This window comes from Ahaetulla prasina, chromosome 1, assembly GCF_028640845.1.
Source record: "Ahaetulla prasina isolate Xishuangbanna chromosome 1, ASM2864084v1, whole genome shotgun sequence".
Taxonomy (NCBI): Eukaryota; Metazoa; Chordata; class Lepidosauria; order Squamata; family Colubridae; genus Ahaetulla; species Ahaetulla prasina.
Window position 1 is genome coordinate 199,431,466 of NC_080539.1, and position 20,244 is coordinate 199,451,709.

The following is a 20,244-nucleotide window of genomic DNA, read 5'->3' on the forward strand; positions in this document are numbered from 1 at the left end:
AAATTAAACCAAAGACAATGTATACATTATAATTACTAGCTATGAAAATGGTTCTAACAAGTGTTTTAAAGAGCAATTAACGAAGAAGCTGAGACTTTACTACAACTTACTTTCTCCACACTGTAATATCTGCATTTTTAACTGTTCAGTGTCACAGGAAAAGCGGGCAGCTCTACCCAATTCTTCATCATATTTACGTTCACTTACAAAGTGCTACAATGAAGGGAAAAGTAACATAAATAGCCTCACATGATTAAATAACTAGAAAATTACATTGAAGTCTAATGTGTTGAACAAAAGCTTTTGAAGGAGATAAGTGTTCCTATCTTAGAAAGTTTGGATATTGTTTATATTTTGTAAACTGCTATTGTAAAATCTGATTCAGAATCAATAGTACAATACCTTATCCTCACATTTGATGGAGTGCTTGTCACCGGAAAAAAATAACTACAGTTATACAAGAGAATTAAGCATGAGGCTCAAAAGAAAAAAAAAAACACCTCTGCAACTTTAATAGAACTGGAAAGAAAAGCAAGAATATTACTATGCTTATATGAATCTGAATACTGTTATTATTCTTACTACAACATACAAGAGATACCACAGTTTTAAGTAAGATTACATTCTTAAAAAGCTAGATTTATACTTTGCTTGAGCCTTATGGTGAGAACCTGTGGCTCTAAGTGCTGAAATAGAGATGCATTACTTGTATACAGCCATGCTTATTTTAAAGAGAAATACCCTTTTAAAGCTGACCTTAATTTCAGCTCGCAATTCAGCCAGCTGAATCTCAGCCATCTGACTTGCCAAATCTGTTAGTCTCTTTAATTCTTCAGCTTTTTTCTGACGTGCAGTCAAAATATCCACTGTCAAAGAAAAAGGGACAATGCAAAATGTTAAATGCTCATGTGGAAGAGATAACCACTACGAAAAATTAAGTGACCCCTCAATACATGAAATTACTTTTCTTTCTTTCTTATGTTACATTATCTGTATTTTGCCTTTCTCTAAAAAGCTCAGAGTGGGATTATTCCACCCCCCCCCAATGCTATGTTAACAGCTTTCCATTCAACCTGGGAAAATTCTAGACTTTCTCTTTTCTACTGCAACCTCCAGGAATGCCTTTTCCCAAGAAAAGTGAATGATTTAAAAGAGAGGCAGGAATCATCCCAAATCTGTTGGTGTAGTATTGGAAACCAATTTAACCTATCAGACCTCTGCAAATACGTAATAGCCCTAAGCCTTTTAATTTCAATTTTTTTCTTTTCTTTCTGCCATTGTTGGCTTGAACATATTTAGCAAGCATTACTTGATTTTTTTTTATTTCCAGTATGAAAAATATGGAGGAGTATCATACATTGGATTTATACTTTTATCTTATTAATTTAGACTACACTGCCTAGTAAGATTCATAATAGTGGACCTGTACACACTATCAGTGTACAAAAGGGACATGGTGGCTCAGTAGCTAAGACACTGAGCTTGTCAATCGAAAGGTCGGCAGTTCAACAGTTCAAATCCCTAGTGCCGCGTAATGAGGTGAGCTCCCGTTACTTGTCCCACTTCTGCCAACCTAGCAATTCCAAAGCATGTAAAAAATGCAAGTAGAAAAATAGGGACCACCTTTGATGTGAAGGTAACAGCGCCTTTTGCATTTAGTCATGCCGGCCACATGACCATGGAGACGTCTTCGGACAGCGCTGGCTCTTCAGCTTTGAAATGGAGATGAGCACTGCCCCTTAGAGCCAGGAACGACTAGTACATATGTGCGATGGGAATCTTTACCTTTATCTTACACACTGTCATGCATCCAAATTCATTGGAGAAGTCAATGATGTTAGGAATGGTTAGTGGAACAAGAAGGGGCAAACAAAGATCTCGCTGGCTTCATAACATCAAAACATATACAAAGATGAAGTTCCAACAACTGAAAGGAAGTGCTCTACAGGGTAGCATTGACAGCACTTGCCTATAACATCGCTAAAAGTTGAACATGACTGAATGGTTAAAACAACGCTTTTGTCAATTAAAGAAAAAATTGGGAAGAAAAGACCCATCTTCACTGTTAGAAATATTTCATTGTTTACTCTCCAATCAATGGTAAGTTCCAAACACCTAACTGCTGAATGTCTCTGATATTATGGTATCTGAAATTTATGGCCAAATTGAAATGTGTATGATATTCAAAGTTATTTTTGAAATAAACTTTGCCATTTTAATTTTAATTTCTACTTACTGGCTTCTTGTTTAACCTTGTCAACTTCTGCCATTAAAGCCACTTCCTTGTCGATGATACTGAAAATGGAAACAATTTAATTTACGGCAATATTAATAAGATACTTGATTAATTATGTCCTTCAAAATGGTTTTCAAACAGAATTTATGGTAAGAGTTGTGAAAAATATTGCTTTCTGGAGAAAAATAATTTAAATAAAAATTTAAGAAATCAATTTTGCTTCAGATTCATCAAACACATTATTTCATCACAACAGATCTAGTTCTTTCTGTATTAGTATACAGATCCACCATTAAACCATTACAAACAAAACAAAAGTAAATGCAATCTGGCTAATAATACAATACTTTTGCCCATATGTTCAGTTATTTGTATTGGTATTACATTCTGTATATATGATCCTTAAACTTGCTAGACGTGGACTTAAACAAAATCATGTATATATATTTGAGTATGTCAAATGAAGTCACTATCAAAGATTTCTATAACGGTTTAATCATTGTTCATTTCTATAATGTCCATGAGACTCTATTATATCTACACCAATGATGCCACATTATAATTCATTTTTAAAACTTAATGTTGAACATAATAGTGTATTTTCTAGCAACTGAACATGCTGATGTTCTCTTGGTTCATTTAACCTGCTAAATGGGATTTTAGAAACTTCAAAATTAGTCCCTTCCAACTCTATTATTCTTTATTCTAAATGTGTATCCTAATATAAATACCGAAAGTAGTCACACATTGGACAGTTACTGATCTACATGACATATTTTGCTGTTGTACAATTCCCCACCAAAGATATAACTTAAAAGGAAACCCGATATATGAGCTCATTGTGGCTTGCCAGTTTATACACAGTCAAATTTTCCTATTGCTGTATGTTGCTAACTACTCAGAAAAATGCCACATTGATGCATCTTTTTCTGCACTATAACTCAAAAGAATAAGAAAAGACACAAAAGAGATGTTTTGAGAGGTGTAGAAAATAGTTTGATCAAACACATCCTAGGATCCTCTGGGATTTGGCAAAATGTTTCTTCCATTGATGCAGTTTTAGTTTGTAAAAGGCTTTGTGCTTTGGGACATTGATTGTGTTTCATTAAATTACTCCCTTTGCTTTTGAGAATATCTTGTTTTATGGATGGAATTGACTTAAATACGTCGCTTAAAAAACAACTTAGATAATTGCCAATGTCTCCCTGCAGATGGCACTCTATACATATTAAGTACCAAGATGGTTCACACAATTAGCATTTTTTTTTTTTTTACATTTATACCCCGCCCTTCTCCGAAGACTCAGGGCGGCTTACAGTGTATAAGGCAATAGTCTCATTCTATTTGTATATTTTTACAAAGTCAACTTATTGCCCCCCCAACAATCTGGGTCCATATTATGCTAATTGCACAATGCTACATTAGCGGCAGTGGGCGGCTGGTACTCTTCTCCTCCAGTACACACTCGTTTTAGGAAACATTTAAACGTTTAAGTGTCTCTCTCTTTGTAACTTAGAATTCACCAGGAAGGCATGGAAATGTCTAATAGACAGATAGATTTTTTAAGAGGGCAAAAGTAAGTAGGTTTCAGGGCAACTGAACATTGTACCTTTGGTTGGGTGGCACTTGATTCCACATTTAACTATAGAGCACTATCTTCTTCCCGTGTTTAATTCAGGTTAATGAGATTTGAATAATCCGTTGTAGAACATCATAATTTAACATTAGGGTATTTACGTAAGGTCTTTCTGCAAGATAAAAATTACTGTATCCAGGCTCCCATATTTGCTTTGGAATTAAGTCCTTTAAACAATTGTTTTATTTCAAGGCGTAACTTCCAAATACTTTGTCGAGGCCAATATTTGTCTTGGTTGCTCTTTCCTTTCAGGTAGAGATATCTGAAAATGCTTATTTTGGTCCATTTTACTAACTGGGATTGGATGATCCAAAACTGGTTTTTAGTTGATGGGAAATGCTTCCTGTGCATGAGACAGGCCCCACTTAGTGGTTCACCTCGCTTCTCCTTGTTGGAGGCTTTCTGAGACTACTGTGACTTATGGCAAGGAGAACTGGAGTAGTTGCAGAGATGTGTAAAAATTGGATACAGAAATTCATAAATTTTTAAAAAATCTTGTAAACTTGACTACATGATTCCAGCTACACTACTTGAGATGAAAGCTAGGAAGAATAATAGATTCTGAAAAACTAAAGGAAGTTTTTAAAAAATATGAAAACAAATGAAGACTCTGGACCACATAGCAATAGACTAAAGTTTTATAAATGCTATGAAGAATTTTTGTTATCATCATTGCTCCATACTAGCAGTAATATAAGGATTAAAATGTACCAGATTTTATAGTCTAAAGGCTGGATGATATTGGAATAAAGCGGAAAATGTTTCTTAAATACTTAGACCCAAGGATAACTTACTCCACTCAAGGGCTGTGGACAAGAAGAGGGGGAAAAGAATGGAGTTATAACTGCAAAAAGACACATGGTCAGGGCACTTTGGGGCTGTGGGAAAGGCCATTAGAGAGCCCTTAGAGAAGTTTGGAAGTATGATGTTAATTTAATGCATAATAGTTGGCAATGGAAACTCTTATCTTTTTTTTTTATCAACCAACGGGGAAAAATGGGGCCCAAGGAATTTGCTCCATCATCAAAACAGACACCTTCAGAAACATACATTTTGCATCTTTTCAGCAGAATATACCTAATAAAGGACAAGAATTATTTGGGTGCTTAATGCAAATATACGTATGATTGCAGATCTAGAAAAGTGATTAGAAGCTCGGCTGAATAAGTGATGAATAGAAATGTTGCCTCGCTAGGAAAAAAAACGAGCACACCTTTTATTCAGCTGAGGTTCTGGAGGTTAGTTGTTACATTATGTATTTTTGTGATGGTTTGGAATATAGCACTGTTCCATTATTATATCAACTGAATTCTATTGGCACAATGCTCAAGATTTGTATAGTGAACCTCATTCTTATTCTGGTTGCAAAAAGGAATTTTAATAGAAGATCCAAACATGGAAAGATTATCCTAGCAAATGCAGTTCTTAAAGTTAGCTAAGTGCAAAATTTACTGTCTAATTCCTTATTTCCAACCTTTCTTATTTTAATGAAACGGGGGCCCTGCTAAAACACACACACACACACACACACACACACACACACACACACACACACACACACACTAGTTTTTTTGTCCATGGAGCTCTTGTCTTTAAGCTCTGCTATACTGTGATGCTCTTTCATTTACTACTTCATCTGTTCTTTATATTATTGTATTGTTTATATTGTAGGAGGCGGCTCATTTTAATCTAAGGTAGCCAAAATTCAGAAAGAATCAGGTAGCACCTTGTCACATGGAACACATTTTGTTGTACAGGCAGTCCATGTTTAGCAACCACTTCTTCAGTGACTGCTTGAAGTTATGACAGCACTGAACAAGTGTTACTTATTTATTATTATTTATTAATCAAACTTATATACTGCACCATCTCCCGTAGGACTCAGGGCGGTTCACAGGCATATTAAAACAATATAATAAATAAACATTAAAAACCCAATTAAAACTAAATATTATGATAGCCAGATCACTAAAAACGGTAAAAAACCGGTTAAAAACCCATTAAAATTTAGCTAAAACATTTTATTCTTAGGCTAGTCCAGCGCGCTGAAATAATAAAGTCTTCAGTTCACGTCTGACGGTCCAGAGGTCGGGGAGTTGTCGTAATCCCGGAGGAAGCTCGTTCCACAGGGCAGGTGCCGCCACAGAGAAGGCCCTCCCCCTGGGGGTCGCCAACCTACATTGTTTGGTCGACGGCACCCTGAGGAGGCCCACTCTGTGGGAGCGCACGGGTCATTGGGAGGCAATCAGCGGCAGGAGGCGGTCTCGAAGGTATCCCGGTCCTAAGCCATGGAGCGCTTTAAAGATGGTAACCAAAACCTTGAATTGCACCCGGAAGGCTACCGGTAGCCAGTGTAGACCACGCAGGATGAGTGTTATATGGGAGCAACGTGGTGCTCCCTCTATCACCCGTGCAGCCGCATTCTGGACTAACTGGAGCCTCCAGGTGCTCTTCAAGGGGAGCCCCATGTAGAGAGCATTGCAATAGTCCAGGCGGGAAGTGACGAGGGCGTGAGTGACCGTGCGTAAGGCGTCCCGGTCAAGGAAGGGGCGCAACTGGCGAATCAGGTGAACCTGATAAAATGCTCCCCTGGCTACGGCTGTCAAGTGATCCTCCAAGGACAGCCGATCGTCCAGGAGAACGCCTAAGTTGCGCACTCCCTCCCTGGGGGTCAGTACTTCCTCCCCCACGGTCAGCGATGGTGTAAGCTGACTGTACCGGGACGCCGGCACCCACAGCCACTCTGTCTTGGAAGGGTTATCACTGGTCCTTGAGGTTCCAGCCATCCCAGCCTCCCTGGTCATGTGATCATGACCTAGGGCTTGGTAATTGGCTTTTATTTATGGTAGGTGTAGTGTTCCACAGTCACATTATTGCCATTTGAGACCTTTCCTGACAATTTCTCATAACAAAGTCAATGGGATGCTGGCAAGGAAGATTGCAAGTTGCTGTGATAAGTTATTCACACCCTCCTCCTTCCAGCAGCAGCCACTCCTGAACCCGCTCTGCTTGCGCTGAGCTTTCTGGGATACCTGCACATTCTCTCCTGTGTGGCAGCAACCATTTTACCTGCCTGCTGGCCTACATGCAAGCAATCTGGAACTTGGTTAACAACCTATGATTCTCATTTAACAATGGCAAAAAACAATGCTGGGACTGCTGTTATGAAGTGATGCAGTCACATTTATTTATTTATTTATTTATTTATTCGAATTTATATACCGCCCTATCTCCCGAAGGACTCAGGGCGGTTCACAGGCAGATAAAAAACATATATATACAGATTAAAAAACCATTAAGAAACTTATTCAAAAAGCCAGATTATTAAAATAGTATAAATATTAAGACCAATTAAAACCCCTATAAAATTTAAAAATTTAAAAAACTAGTCCAGCCCCGCGCAGATAAATAAGTATGTTTTAAGCTCGCGACGGAAGGTTCGGAGGTCTGGAAGTTGACGGAGTCAACATGACACATGACACATACTTTGCATGGCATTACTTAAATGATGGAAATTCTGGTCCCAATTACTGTCATTAACTGAGAACTATTTGTAAAGTATAAGTTCCTCTTTCTTACACATGTTCTTCCTCTGTGAGATATATCACCATTTGCTAGCAATGCCCTTATTCTACTTTGGACAAAAGACCACACTTTGTGCAAATGCACACAAATTTAACACCAGGTCTGAAGATAATATTAATTATCTAATATATGTAATCTTAGACCAATTGTTAATGGATAATGTACCTATAATCTGCGCTCTATGGAACCTCCCTGTGCAAAACCATCCTGTCATTCCCTCCCCTCCCAAGTATTTAAATCTTACATCAGTTTAGCTATTCTATACATTTGATGGAGTGACCTGCTGCTTCTGAAAGCTTCTCCCCAAAATAAAATGTAGCAGGCATAAATAGTGCAACTAGACTCTTCTGACATCTGTTCTTTATGGAAACAAAACCTGCAGAGTTAAGCTAATTTACGGCTCAGTATGGTCAGGTTCCTGATTTTTCACATTTTAAAACCAAGCTTTGCAGTTCTCAGCTCATAAAGAATGATTTTACCGTAATGTTTACAGAATATTATATACTGTAAAACTGAGGGTTTTAATATTAAATGACACATAAGGTTTCAACTATTTAGATTGCTAATATATACTGTTATATGTTAGAGAATGGGGGGATGTGGTGGCTCAGGGACTAGGATGTTGAGCTTGTCGATCGAAAGGTCGGCAGCTCAGCGGGTCGAATCCCTAGTGCTGCTGTGTAACGGGGTGAACTCCCGTTACTTGTCCCAGCTTCTGCCAACGTAGCAGTTTCGAAAGCACATAAAAATGCAAGTAGAAAAAATAGGGACAACCTTTGGTGGGAAGGTAATAGCGTTCTGTGCGCCTTTGACGTTGAGTCATGCCGGCCACATGACCACAGAGATGTCTTCAGACAGCGCTGGCTCTTTGGCTTTGAATCGGAGATGAGCACCGCCCCCTAGAGTCAGCAACAGCTAGCACGTATGTGCGAGGGGAACCTTTACCTTTATGTTAGAGAATGACTAGCATATCACAGTATGTATTAGACTAGACTAATGTACAGGTCTTTGATACTTTAAAAGTTAGGTGCCTGTGACCATGAACACATTCCATTATGGTATTTCCTTTTGGGGTAAGCAATGTCATATAGAGCACAGAAAGTAAGAAATAAACAAAAAAGGTAAATAATCGAAGAAGAAAGGATAAAATATGTCTAAATCTAGTCTACAGCAATGCCATTCAGTGCACCTCTTCACCCCTTTTTATGTGGAAAACATTCTTGCTTCAATACCACATGTCTGGTTCCTGATTTTTGGGATAGTCTACAAATCTTAAGCTGGTGATGAAGTGATCCACATAAAGAAAAAACTGGGGAACACCATAGCTGCTATTCCATGGTCTTAAATATAGGCCATTCCTACTTACTCAGAATGAAGGTGTGGGAATATAAAATTGAGAAGTCAATCGAAGCAGCAAAAAAGTCTTCCTTATAGAGTGAGAGCAAAACGGTATCTTTTGTAAAACAATTAAACCATTCTACTTACCTGTTATGTAATTCAGAAAAAGCAGCCTTAATTTTCTTTACTGAATTATCCACTTCCTCTTTGACCATCATGCGGTATCGAGTCAGTGAAACAGTGCAGCGCTGAAGATCTTTAACAGATTTCTCAATATTTAGACCTGTAAGAAGGAAGAGTCATCATCCTTAATATGCTACATTTATATTCCAGTTTTTCTCCAGGAGCTTGTGGCAGTGCACCTTGCACTCCCTCCTTCAATTTTACCTCTATATCAAGAACGCTGTGATTGGACTGAGAAAGGAAGGTTGAACCAAAATCATCCAGAGAACTTTCATGTTGATAATGACCTCCCTCTTCTTCAATCAACACTTCAATCACTAGGACACACTACCTCATCAATTGCTATTTCACTAACAACCTTGATTTAAAAAAGATCAGATATCTATGAAGCAAGCATACAAACAGTTATGCAATACTCATTATAGATATATTAAAAAGTTCTTTTGTAATTATACAGGGTATGTTTTATAAATACAACAATTTTAGAAAATAATTGAAAAAAATTAAAGAAAATCTTTAAACACCACACACATTGTATCTCTTAATTATCTTGGCAATTTATATTATGGTTATAAAGAAAAAACTGGGGAACACCATAGCTGCTATTCCATGGTCTTAAATATAGGCCATTCCTACTTACTCAGAATGAAGGTGTGGGAATATAAAATTGAGAAGTCAATCGAAGCAGCAAAAAAGTCTTCCTTATAGAGTGAGAGCAAAACGGTATCTTTTGTAAAACAATTAAACCATTCTACTTACCTGTTATGTAATTCAGAAAAAGCAGCCTTAATTTTCTTTACTGAATTATCCACTTCCTCTTTGACCATCATGCGGTATCGAGTCAGTGAAACAGTGCAGCGCTGAAGATCTTTAACAGATTTCTCAATATTTAGACCTGTAAGAAGGAAGAGTCATCATCCTTAATATGCTACATTTATATTCCAGTTTTTCTCCAGGAGCTTGTGGCAGTGCACCTTGCACTCCCTCCTTCAATTTTACCTCTATATCAAGAACGCTGTGATTGGACTGAGAAAGGAAGGTTGAACCAAAATCATCCAGAGAACTTTCATGTTGATAATGACCTCCCTCTTCTTCAATCAACACTTCAATCACTAGAACACACTACCTCATCAATTGCTATTTCACTAACAACCTTGATTTAAAAAAGATCAGATATCTATGAAGCAAGCATACAAACAGTTATGCAATACTCATTATAGATATATTAAAAAGTTATTTTGTAATTATACAGGGTATGTTTTATAAATACAACAATTTTAGAAAATAATTGAAAAAAATTAAAGAAAATCTTTAAACACCACACACATTGTATCTCTTAATTATCTTGGCAATTTATATTATGGTTATAAAGAAAAACCCACAAAGAATGTTCTGTGTGAACAAATGGACTTTTTAAAGTATAGAAGAAAGTAGTTACTGTCCACCAGTACATTGATTTTTCTCTTTCTTGCAATTTTTAAAAAATGATTATTTGATGCAGCACCACTATTGCAAACTATAACATTTCAATTTTGTCACAAAAAGAAATATTATAGTATGTTTCCCTTTTGCAATTGGATGTTGATCCTTCAGAAGTAAATTTACTTGCTTCTAGTTCAAAAAGATTAAATTACTTCTATTTTGCAATATCTTATTTGTGACTTAAAAATCATGCTATATATTCCAATATTTATTCTATGTAAAACAAATTCACTACCCTTACATCAACCCGGGGTTTCATCTAATTAACTCCAGCAATGAATGGCTCTTCCTCTCATGCATGTTTGCCTGCACTTAGTCTCTGGGGGTTTTCCATCTGTCTTTCCTCTTTGCCCTTATCGGTCATTAATTTCATTTAGCATTAACCTCATTCAGGTTATTCTTCTAATCTTCTGTGTAATTGAGGGAGACCAGGAAATTCTAGAGGTTAAGGACAAAGAGGCTACAAATACATCACCCTGATCTAACTTCAACTAGTAGAAAGTGGTACAAAAGACAGAAGCTGCAGAAGGAGTCTCATTGTAATAATTATACAGGATCCAATCTGGGTCAGTCAGCGGGATCAGAGGTTTAGTCTTCTGAGCTTTCGGACTCATGCTGGAGCCCATCCTCAGGGAACTTCTCTCTAGCAGAGTCTGTGCTTTGGACTATTCAGTGTGTACAAGAAGTACTTGTGCAAGTACTTAGGAGGTGAGGGCTTGGCAGCACAAGGAAACAACAGCCAACAACTTAATAGCCAAACATCAACACCTCAATCAACATCTAAAAAGCTACACACAACAGGCACCATATAAACACTACAGAGAGAATAGCCAAAGCACAGACTTTGCTAGAGAGAAGTTCCCTGAGGATGGGTTCCAGCACAAGTCCGAAAACTTAACCAGCCCTAAACCTCTGGTCATGGTCACCGACCCAGATTGGATCCTGCAACATATCCTGGGACACATCTATTCATCTTCATTCATAATAATTATATTGTAATATATAATAAACTAATAAGGCGATTTTGTGACTCAAGGCAGATTCCCCCAAAGATGTTTGTCTATAACAGGGGTAGGCAACCTTAAACAGTCAAAGAGCCACAAAGGCCCTAACCGGAAGCCTCCCATTCAATTCTGGAGCCAACTGGAAATCTGGTTCCCCCCACCGCATTGTCTCCTCCTAGCGTGGCGTCCTTTTTCCTCTACCTATCCTAACTGAAAGCCCAATCAATTGTGGAGCTGACTGGCAACAGGGAGCCACAGCAGAGGGATGAAAGAGCCACATGCGGCTATAGAACCGCAGGTTGCTGACCCCTGGTCTATAAGAGAAGAAATACATTTACTTTTATAGGATAGGAAAAATATAATTACATTCACTTCTGAAATGAATGATGATGTTGCATTTACAGTTATATAAGCTGGGAAGAGTAATGAATCTTTATCCAGCTGAATTGAATCATAACCTGTCTTACCTCTTTTTTGGGCTGAATCTTCTGCTTTCATTTCAAGATGAGATGCAGGGACATGCAGTGATTTAACGGTGGTAGCTGGTACTTTTGATTTTGTTCTACCAACATTACACTGAAGTGGTGGTGAATATTGGAAAGGATCAGGAAGCTCTCTGCTATTTTGTTCTGGCTCTATAGATACTTTTGTAGATTCTTCTTTTTTGTCTAGAAAAACAAATAAATAAAACAACATAAATGATATGCAAGCAAGACCAGCAATAGTTTAGTGACAAGATAGGCGACAAATAGTTAATAAATAATAATATTAATCTTGGACAATAAACAGAAAAAAATACTGAAATAAAGCAGAAATTATTTCAATAGGATTTATTTGCAGAACTGTCTTTTTCAGACTGAGAGGTTGCTAAGCTTCAGATACAATCAATCAAGTTATGAGACAAAAAAGGCATATCTTCTCAATAAAAGTTTAATTAAAACTTTTTAATTCCAGCAAGCAATATTATATTCCAACTACTTTGTTGATTAGAACAAGTGAAAAAAATGCCCAAAGTAAAAAGGGAACCAACAAAAACGGTACCAGAGGACAGAACAGCAACAGCAGCCAATCATGTGGCGAAAAGGACATACTGTACATGCCGAGATCAGGCAGGTGCTCTGCATTATGAAATACTGTACAGAAAATAGTTAAAGAAAGCCACTTCTAAGGATACTAAAAAGAAGAAGGAAGCAAAAGCTGTGAGACTAATTATATAAGATAGGATATGGAAGCAATTGGTTTAGCCAACATCTGAATGTCAATTCACATTTTCAAATCAATATGCAAGCTAAAACTAAAAACATATATTAAAGTACTTAAATCCTGGTTGAATAACAATGGTGGAAATCAAGCTGATCTTAATATACAGACACTGACCTGCTATTTCTGGTCTTGCCTCTCTCCTGTTCTTGTATTCCCAGCTCTTTTCTTCATGAAAATTTTTTGATTTTTCACTGGCATATTTGTCAGGGAAAGTATCTTTAGCACAGCCATTCAGCTGGCAGTCATTTACTTCTTGGGATTCCAGAGGCATCTTTTCTGTCCCATCCTCTCTACCCTTTGTATCTTTGTTACGGTGATATTGCTTTGATTTGCTTCTTTTTCTTTTGCTGTTCTGCATTAAATAAGGTTAGCAATATTACTCCTCACGGGTCATGCTGCAATAGGAAAAACAAATCCACCCACATTTCTTTCTTTCAACTTGGAATTCTATTCAATGTATTAAATGTAATTTTTATGAGGGCTTCACTCGTGTTTCTTGAAATACATATGACGTAAAGGAAACAAGGTGATAAAATAAGTACAAACAGTTACAACTGAGCATTGGATATTTTAAATAAAATTATTTTTAAAAGCATATAGCCTATTTAGCTCTCCTAAAATGGTTTTTTTAAATTTTCTCTATTTTATTCAATCACTGGTACATGAAAGGAGAAAAAAGGATTTTTTTTCCTGAAGAATGTTATTTCCAGAATTATCTGTTAAGTTTTGCAACTGTTGGATTAATTGTAATAACTCTCCATGCCCCATAGAGTCTACTCAATAATCAAAGTTAAAATTATATAAATAAAACTGAGAAGCACTAACTAAAATATTTGATCTCAACAGAGCCACCAGAGTTTTCTTGTCTGTTGAAAGTAATTTGTAATTGGTACAATAGCTCGGTAGTTAAAGACTCTTGAGTTTTCAGTTGGCAGCCTTGCTTCAAGTCCCAAGCACTGCATGACACAGTGAGCTCCCGTTACTTGCCCTAGCTCCTGCCCACCTAGCAGTTCGAAAACATGCAAATGCAGGTAGATAAATAGGTACCACTTCAGTGGGAAGGTAACAGCATTCCGTGTGTCTCAGCATATAGTCATGCTGGTCATATGACCACGGAAGCATCTTCAGACAACGCTAGCTCCCTCAGCTAAGAAACGGAGATGAGCACTGACTCACTGGACAGGGGAAACTAGTAGCATTACCGTTATCCTGCCTTTATTATTTTTACAAATAACTTAAGGCAGAGAACAGTTCCAGCACACCTTCCTCCTCCTGTTTTCCCTACACCAGCAACCCAGTGTGGCGAGTTGGGCTGACAAGGGAGCGAGTCGCCCAAAGTCACCCAGGTGGCTTTCATGGCTAAGGCAGTACTAGAACTCACTGATTCCCCACTTTCTACTGTAGTGTTTTAACCACTAGATAAAACTGGATCTCAAATTTATGCAGATATCAATTTAAATAGTTAACTCAGCTTTGGATCTATTACCTTCTTTTTCCCAGTCATATTCCATTCTTTTAAAAATTGAAGTGCACTACCTGAAGAGGAGAAGAGAAGAAATGATGAGTATACAATATGCAATAATAGTGGCTCAGAAGAGTTTCCCATCTTAGAGTGCTACGATGGTTTAATACTCTGGAAGGTGTCCAAATTTTTAAGAGCTGTCCTTGCAATTCTGAGATGCATCAAGAATACTTCTCTACAGTTAAGAGACGGGTTTGGTTTCTTTGGCTGCCAGAGTTTGGTACTATCTCTTTCATTTCTTATTAAAATTATTTTTCCCTCAGTGGGTCTGTCTTTGTAACCTTTCTAAATTATCAGCAAAGCAGCCATAAAGTAAAGTCAACTTTATGGCATTTCCCCCCACTATCCCCCCCACATATTTTTCTTGGTTTTTCTTGGATCCTGCAGGTTACTATTAAGGAGATGAAAATTTTCTGATATTCTATATGGGGCTTATTGCTGATGCTTACAAATCCCTTCTCAAGTGACAACACAAGAAGAATCGTCCCCTTTCAAGAAATGTTGAATATTGCCTTTTAATAGGACACACAGCCTTTATTTCACCTATGCAAAGAATGAAACCTTTAGCAATTAATGCTTGTTTCTGAAGACTCAGTAAAATGCGAAAAGCATACAGACCATCCATAAAAGCTTGTACTGCCTTGTTTACATTGTTATCAAACTGCTGTAACACCAGCACTATCTCATTGTTGCTTTTGTTGGGAACAACTGAACGCACTGCATTGATCTGCAAGTAAGAGAGAAAAATACAGTTTGAAACAAGGAAAGGACTACTAATGCAAAACAAATGCAAATCAAAAACAAATTTGTGTTGTATTTTTGTATTACGAATTTGCAATTATCTTTCAGACTTGCAATAGCCTATTTGTATAAAATAATCAGAATCTCTTCATGCTAGTGGTACAATTGAAAGAACATGTGAAAATTGGTTCCCCCTTTTTTTGCTATATGTCTGATAAATTCCACATTGCAGTTACAGCTGCTTTCCTCTTTCTTGGCAGCAACTTTTTCTTCTTTCCACCTGAAAATTAGTCCTGACATTTCCGTTTATTTGCATCCTGCATTTGCTTGTTAAATTTTGATCAGCTTTTCAGACAATGGTTCCCAAGGGCAGCTGTTTATGCACTGTGCCAGCCTAGATAGGCTTTTGACATTTCAAATTTGATGAATAGCATTTTCATGCTGTAAATTTTCAACAAAACTAAATGTCCCACAAGCCCTGTTGTCTGCTTTCATCTGGCTATCCAACCGGTCTAACCATTATGCTTCTTCTAGGATAATACATGATATGCAGGATGGAAATTGTCAGAGATGTGCTTTCTATTTAGCCCAGGTTATTGCAGAAGTATGACTATACCACTGAAGATGGGCAAAGAACAGAGAATGATAAAAACATCTCTGTCCCATACTTCGGACACATTATGTAAGAGCTAGGTCTCTAGAAAGGATTCTGATGTTGGGGAAAGTGGAATTAAATATGACCAGTGGCAAGTTGGAAGGACAATTACAGTGGCAATAGGTGCAATATTGGAAAACTTGAACAGCAGATCATTATAGAGAAAATCTATGTCAGGGATGTCAAACTCGTGGGCAGATGTATCACATGCTGGCCATCCCCACCCCCGTTTTAGTGAGGGAGAAAAAAAGTTGTGATACGTCACATGATGACAACCTGATGATGCAAGTTTGACACTCCTGATCTTTGTGGTCACCAAGAGTCAACCCTGACTTTTGATGGCAGATAATCCATCAATCCATCCATCAATCAATCAACTTGCTAATAAAAAAATCCCACCAGCTACATGTATGATGTTGCTTAACTCACTTTCGAACCATCAATATACCTCCAAATGTTTTTAAAGTGTCACTGATTTGTGTTAAAGGTGTGATAGTTTAATAAAAGTTGGCTTTTGCTAATGAATAAATTTAAAAAATGTAAAAAAAAAGGTTAGCCTTTACTTTACCTTGATTTTGGCATTTTTAATTCTCTTAATTCTTATTTTTGTTTAATGGCTGCAAAATTTTTGTTCCTCATATGTCTTAAATATGCAGAACCCCATGGATTAATTGATAACAAATAAAATTGAGGATTTCAGTGGGTCTAATTTGCGTGTTAAATTATACCTGCTGACATTTTCTGTTATGTCAACATTTTATACGGATGCATGTATCCCAGGGATGAAATCTAAAAATTTTCACTACCGGTTCTGTGGGCGTGGCTTAATTGGTGGGTGTGGCTTGGTGGTCAGATGACTGGGTGAGCGTGGCCAATAACAATAAATAATAAAAATAATAAACCAAGTATACAAAACAATAAGAGGTACCAAAAACCAACTTTCACACTTTACACACACACAACACAACTGAATCACACACAATGTAAAAGCAGCTGCACTTCACACTTCACACACTTCACACAGCCACAAAAAGCTCAAAAACCAACTTTCACACTTTACACACACAAAACACAACACAACACAACTGACTCACACACAATGTAAAAGCAGCTGCACTTCACACTTCACACAGCCACAAAAAGCTCAAAAACCAACTTTCACACTTTACACACAAACACAACACAACACAACACAACTCACACATACACACACACACACACACAAAACACCATATACAGCTTTGGGAGATTTTGTGTGTTTGTGTAGTTAGAGTGAAACACTACAGAAATACACCAAATCTCAGAAAGCTGCACAAATATTTTATTTTATTATTTTATTTTATTTATATTTTTTAGATCAGGGGTCTCCAACCTTAGTAACTTTAAGTTTTGTGGACTTCAACTCCCAGAGTTCCTCAGCCAGCAAAGCAGATTGAGATGGATTTTAGGCAGGCAGTTGCTACTGATGCAATTGATCTTCTAAAGCATGGCTTTCGCAGCCGGGAAGGAGCAAATAAGGTAAGTGCTATATCGCAGCCCAGAATCTCTTAAAAGGAGGTTTTCTACAAGCTCTTAGGCTGAAGAGCTTGTAGAAAACATGTTTTTTTTACTTTTAAAGGCACGTTTTCGGCTGAAGAAAAACTGCTTTTAAAAGTAAAAAAAAACAAAACCTCATGGCTCGGCTCAGCAGAGGCAGGGGGCGAGGCCAGGGATTTTTGCTACCAGTCCTCCGAACCACCCGCCGCAATCGCTACCGGATTGGGCGAGTCGGTCAGAACTGGGAGCATTTCACCCCTGATGTATCCTGTCATCTCCTGCATCTAACCACAAAGGAAAAGCAAACACAATAGAGCATGATGAAGACAAGATAGGCAATTAATTAACAGGGAAAACTATCCTGGGGAAAATGAAAGAAATTTTAGGTTGCAAAGTTAAGACATGCCCTAAAAGAAAGTGGACTTGATTTCTATGAAGATACAAGATAAATATAAATTTAATTAAACTAAGAGGAAGATGCTGAATGTAGGAATAATACTGATTATATAAAACCATACAAGGTATTAAAATTGCATATCCAAAAAAGTCCTAGCTACTGACAAAAAAAATACTTCAGTAATGAGAGGACATATATCAACTGATATAATGTAGTGTTTGGAATGCTGGACTGTGACAAGAAAACCCAGATTCAAATATCCAATTAAACATGGAGTTCATTAGATATCCAACCCTCGATGGTATTGTTGCAAGGACTAAATAACGATACAATGTACATCACTTTGAGCTCATTAAAAGATAGATTGTGTGTTTGTGTTTGTGTATGCAATAGATAATATGATATTGAGATCAAGCACATATGCAAGTCAGGATTTCCTTTTCATATTATCCAGACAACCAAAGTTTGAAGTTAAACTCCAAATAGGAAAGGGGATTGTTATATAGAAACAACTGAGATTCATTCTTGTTATCAAGAAGTAGAATTTAAATGTCCTTGGCTGAAGTTGGAATGCAGGGCAGCTAGCTCAAGGACATCCACCAAGCATGGGAATATCAACTAATTATTCCATCTTCTATGAAAAGCTGGAGTACACACTGTTTAAAGTTTGAATGGCCTGATCTATATGTCCTGTGTTCTGCATGATGTGATCATTAAAAATTGTACCTTTTCCTTGATGTTTGCTGGTGAGCTGATTTCTGCCATATCCTACTTGAAAGTACTGCAATAAACAGCTGCAAGCTGCAAAATAATAATAATAATAATAATAATACATACATACATACATACATACATACATACATACATACATACATACATACATACAGCAAGTTATGCATATAGTATGAATACTTTAATTTTCAATGTCCTGTCCTTTCAAGAATAAGACTGCTAATGTTTTAAATAGACGCTAAATTTTCCTGCTGTTTTAGTCAAATAACCTGAATGTCATGCAGCAGGCCTGGAAATGGCTCATTTGTCGATTTCTATAAATCAAATTTCCATTAATAACACAGAAACAGAAAATGCCATTTTTCCTCCTGGTGGGCTGATACTAAAAAGAAAATGGCACATTCTGGGGACTCAAACTGTTGTCTCAATTATCTGTTCATGAACAAATGTTTTTATTAAAGGAAAAATACTTTTTGAAGCTCAAACCTAAAAAATTGCTACAATTCTTGCTTTGTGTTTACTATGGCAAGACCATACAGCCCTGGGCCTTAGTCTGGTCAAACAAAAGCTGTGTGTGAAGGGAGAGAAAAGAAGCAAAATTCAACACTACTAGGAGTAAAAACAAATATCTGAAGTTGCAGAAGGCAGGTTCCATTTTAAAACTTCAGACCACACAAGTTCAGCGTTGAAAGAACTATTTAAAGAAGAGGTAGCTATAAAATTCAAGGATGAATATATTTGAGGAACAAGTGATGTTATTTTTTATTAATTATTTCAACATACCGTATATTACAGATGGACCTCGACAACCGAGCCCAAAATTCCTATTGCTAAGCAAGACAGTTGTTAATTACGTTTTGTCCATTTTGCAACCTTTCTTGCAACAATTGTTAAGTGAATCACTGCAGTTGTTAAATTCGTAACACAGTTATTAAGTGAATCTGGCTTCCTCGTTGATTGCTAGTCAGGTCATAAAAGGGGATCTTATGACCCCAGGACACTGCAACCATCATAAATGCATGCCAGTTGCCAAGCGTCCCAGTTTTGATCCTTTGACCATGGGGAAGCTGCAATTGTCATAAGCATGAAAAATGGTCACAAGTCACTTTTTTCTATGCCATTATAACTTTAAATGGTTTCTAAATGAATGGTTGTAAGTTGAGGACTACTTGTACATAGCAGGACTTCATAGGGTTTAAGTCTGCAGGATTTATTTTGTTTTGTACTAGAACACCGGATGCCACCAAGTATGGCAGTTATGAAAAATATTCCCATCAACAGGAATACTTCAGAATAATATACGACTGTTATTCTCAGCAGCTTTAACCACCATGATCATTAGTGAGAGATGCCAGAAGTCACGGATCACCTGCTTCTGAAATTTATTTATGTCTGATCTACTTGGTCATTAAGAAAAGTGATTGTGCAAGGATTCTCAAAAACTCTCTATAAGGCACTCCCTGGACAAGCAGCCTTTATTTGGAGCAGACCATCTGAAATATAGCCAACGTCCAATCCTTATAGAACTTTTAAAAGTGATCACTGGCATCATGAATAGTATCTGGAAATTGATGACCAATGCAGCTCCCACAACATTGATGTTATACCACAAAACAGTTAAAAAGCTATTGCATTTTGCATTTGTTATTTCAAGGACAGTCCCAATGAAAACAGTCTAATTGTTAGGTGACAAGGATATGAGTGACTATAAAACTGTGCCTTATAGTAAAGGAATAATTGGAATTACTAACCAGCTGAAAATGAGCACAGAACCTCCAGGACCCAATTTTTACTATTCCAGGAGTTGAGAGTTCAGGAATATCCCCAGAGTGCATACCAGCTCTTTCTGGGGGAGACCAACCCCATCCAGAGCTGAAGTTAGTAATGTACTAGAACTAATGCAAAACTACAGTCACTCAGTTTGCTAGGACTGA

General features: G+C 37.2%; 1 protein-coding gene across 1 annotated transcript in view; it reads right to left on the bottom strand.

The window, feature by feature from the left end:
- SPATS2L (spermatogenesis associated serine rich 2 like) overlaps positions 1-20,244 on the bottom strand; it is a 47,251-nt gene that overhangs the window by 1,687 nt on the left and 25,320 nt on the right. The window contains exons 2-10 of the mRNA XM_058187750.1: positions 18,305-18,379; positions 14,868-14,976; positions 14,214-14,263; positions 12,842-13,079; positions 11,932-12,132; positions 9,738-9,873; positions 2,237-2,295; positions 757-866; positions 111-213 (exon numbers count right to left, since the gene is read on the bottom strand). Coding sequence (XP_058043733.1) covers positions 111-213; positions 757-866; positions 2,237-2,295; positions 9,738-9,873; positions 11,932-12,132; positions 12,842-13,079; positions 14,214-14,263; positions 14,868-14,976; positions 18,305-18,343 — 1,045 coding nt within the window. The 5' untranslated portion in view covers positions 18,344-18,379. The remainder of the gene's footprint in view (positions 1-110; positions 214-756; positions 867-2,236; positions 2,296-9,737; positions 9,874-11,931; positions 12,133-12,841; positions 13,080-14,213; positions 14,264-14,867; positions 14,977-18,304; positions 18,380-20,244) is intronic.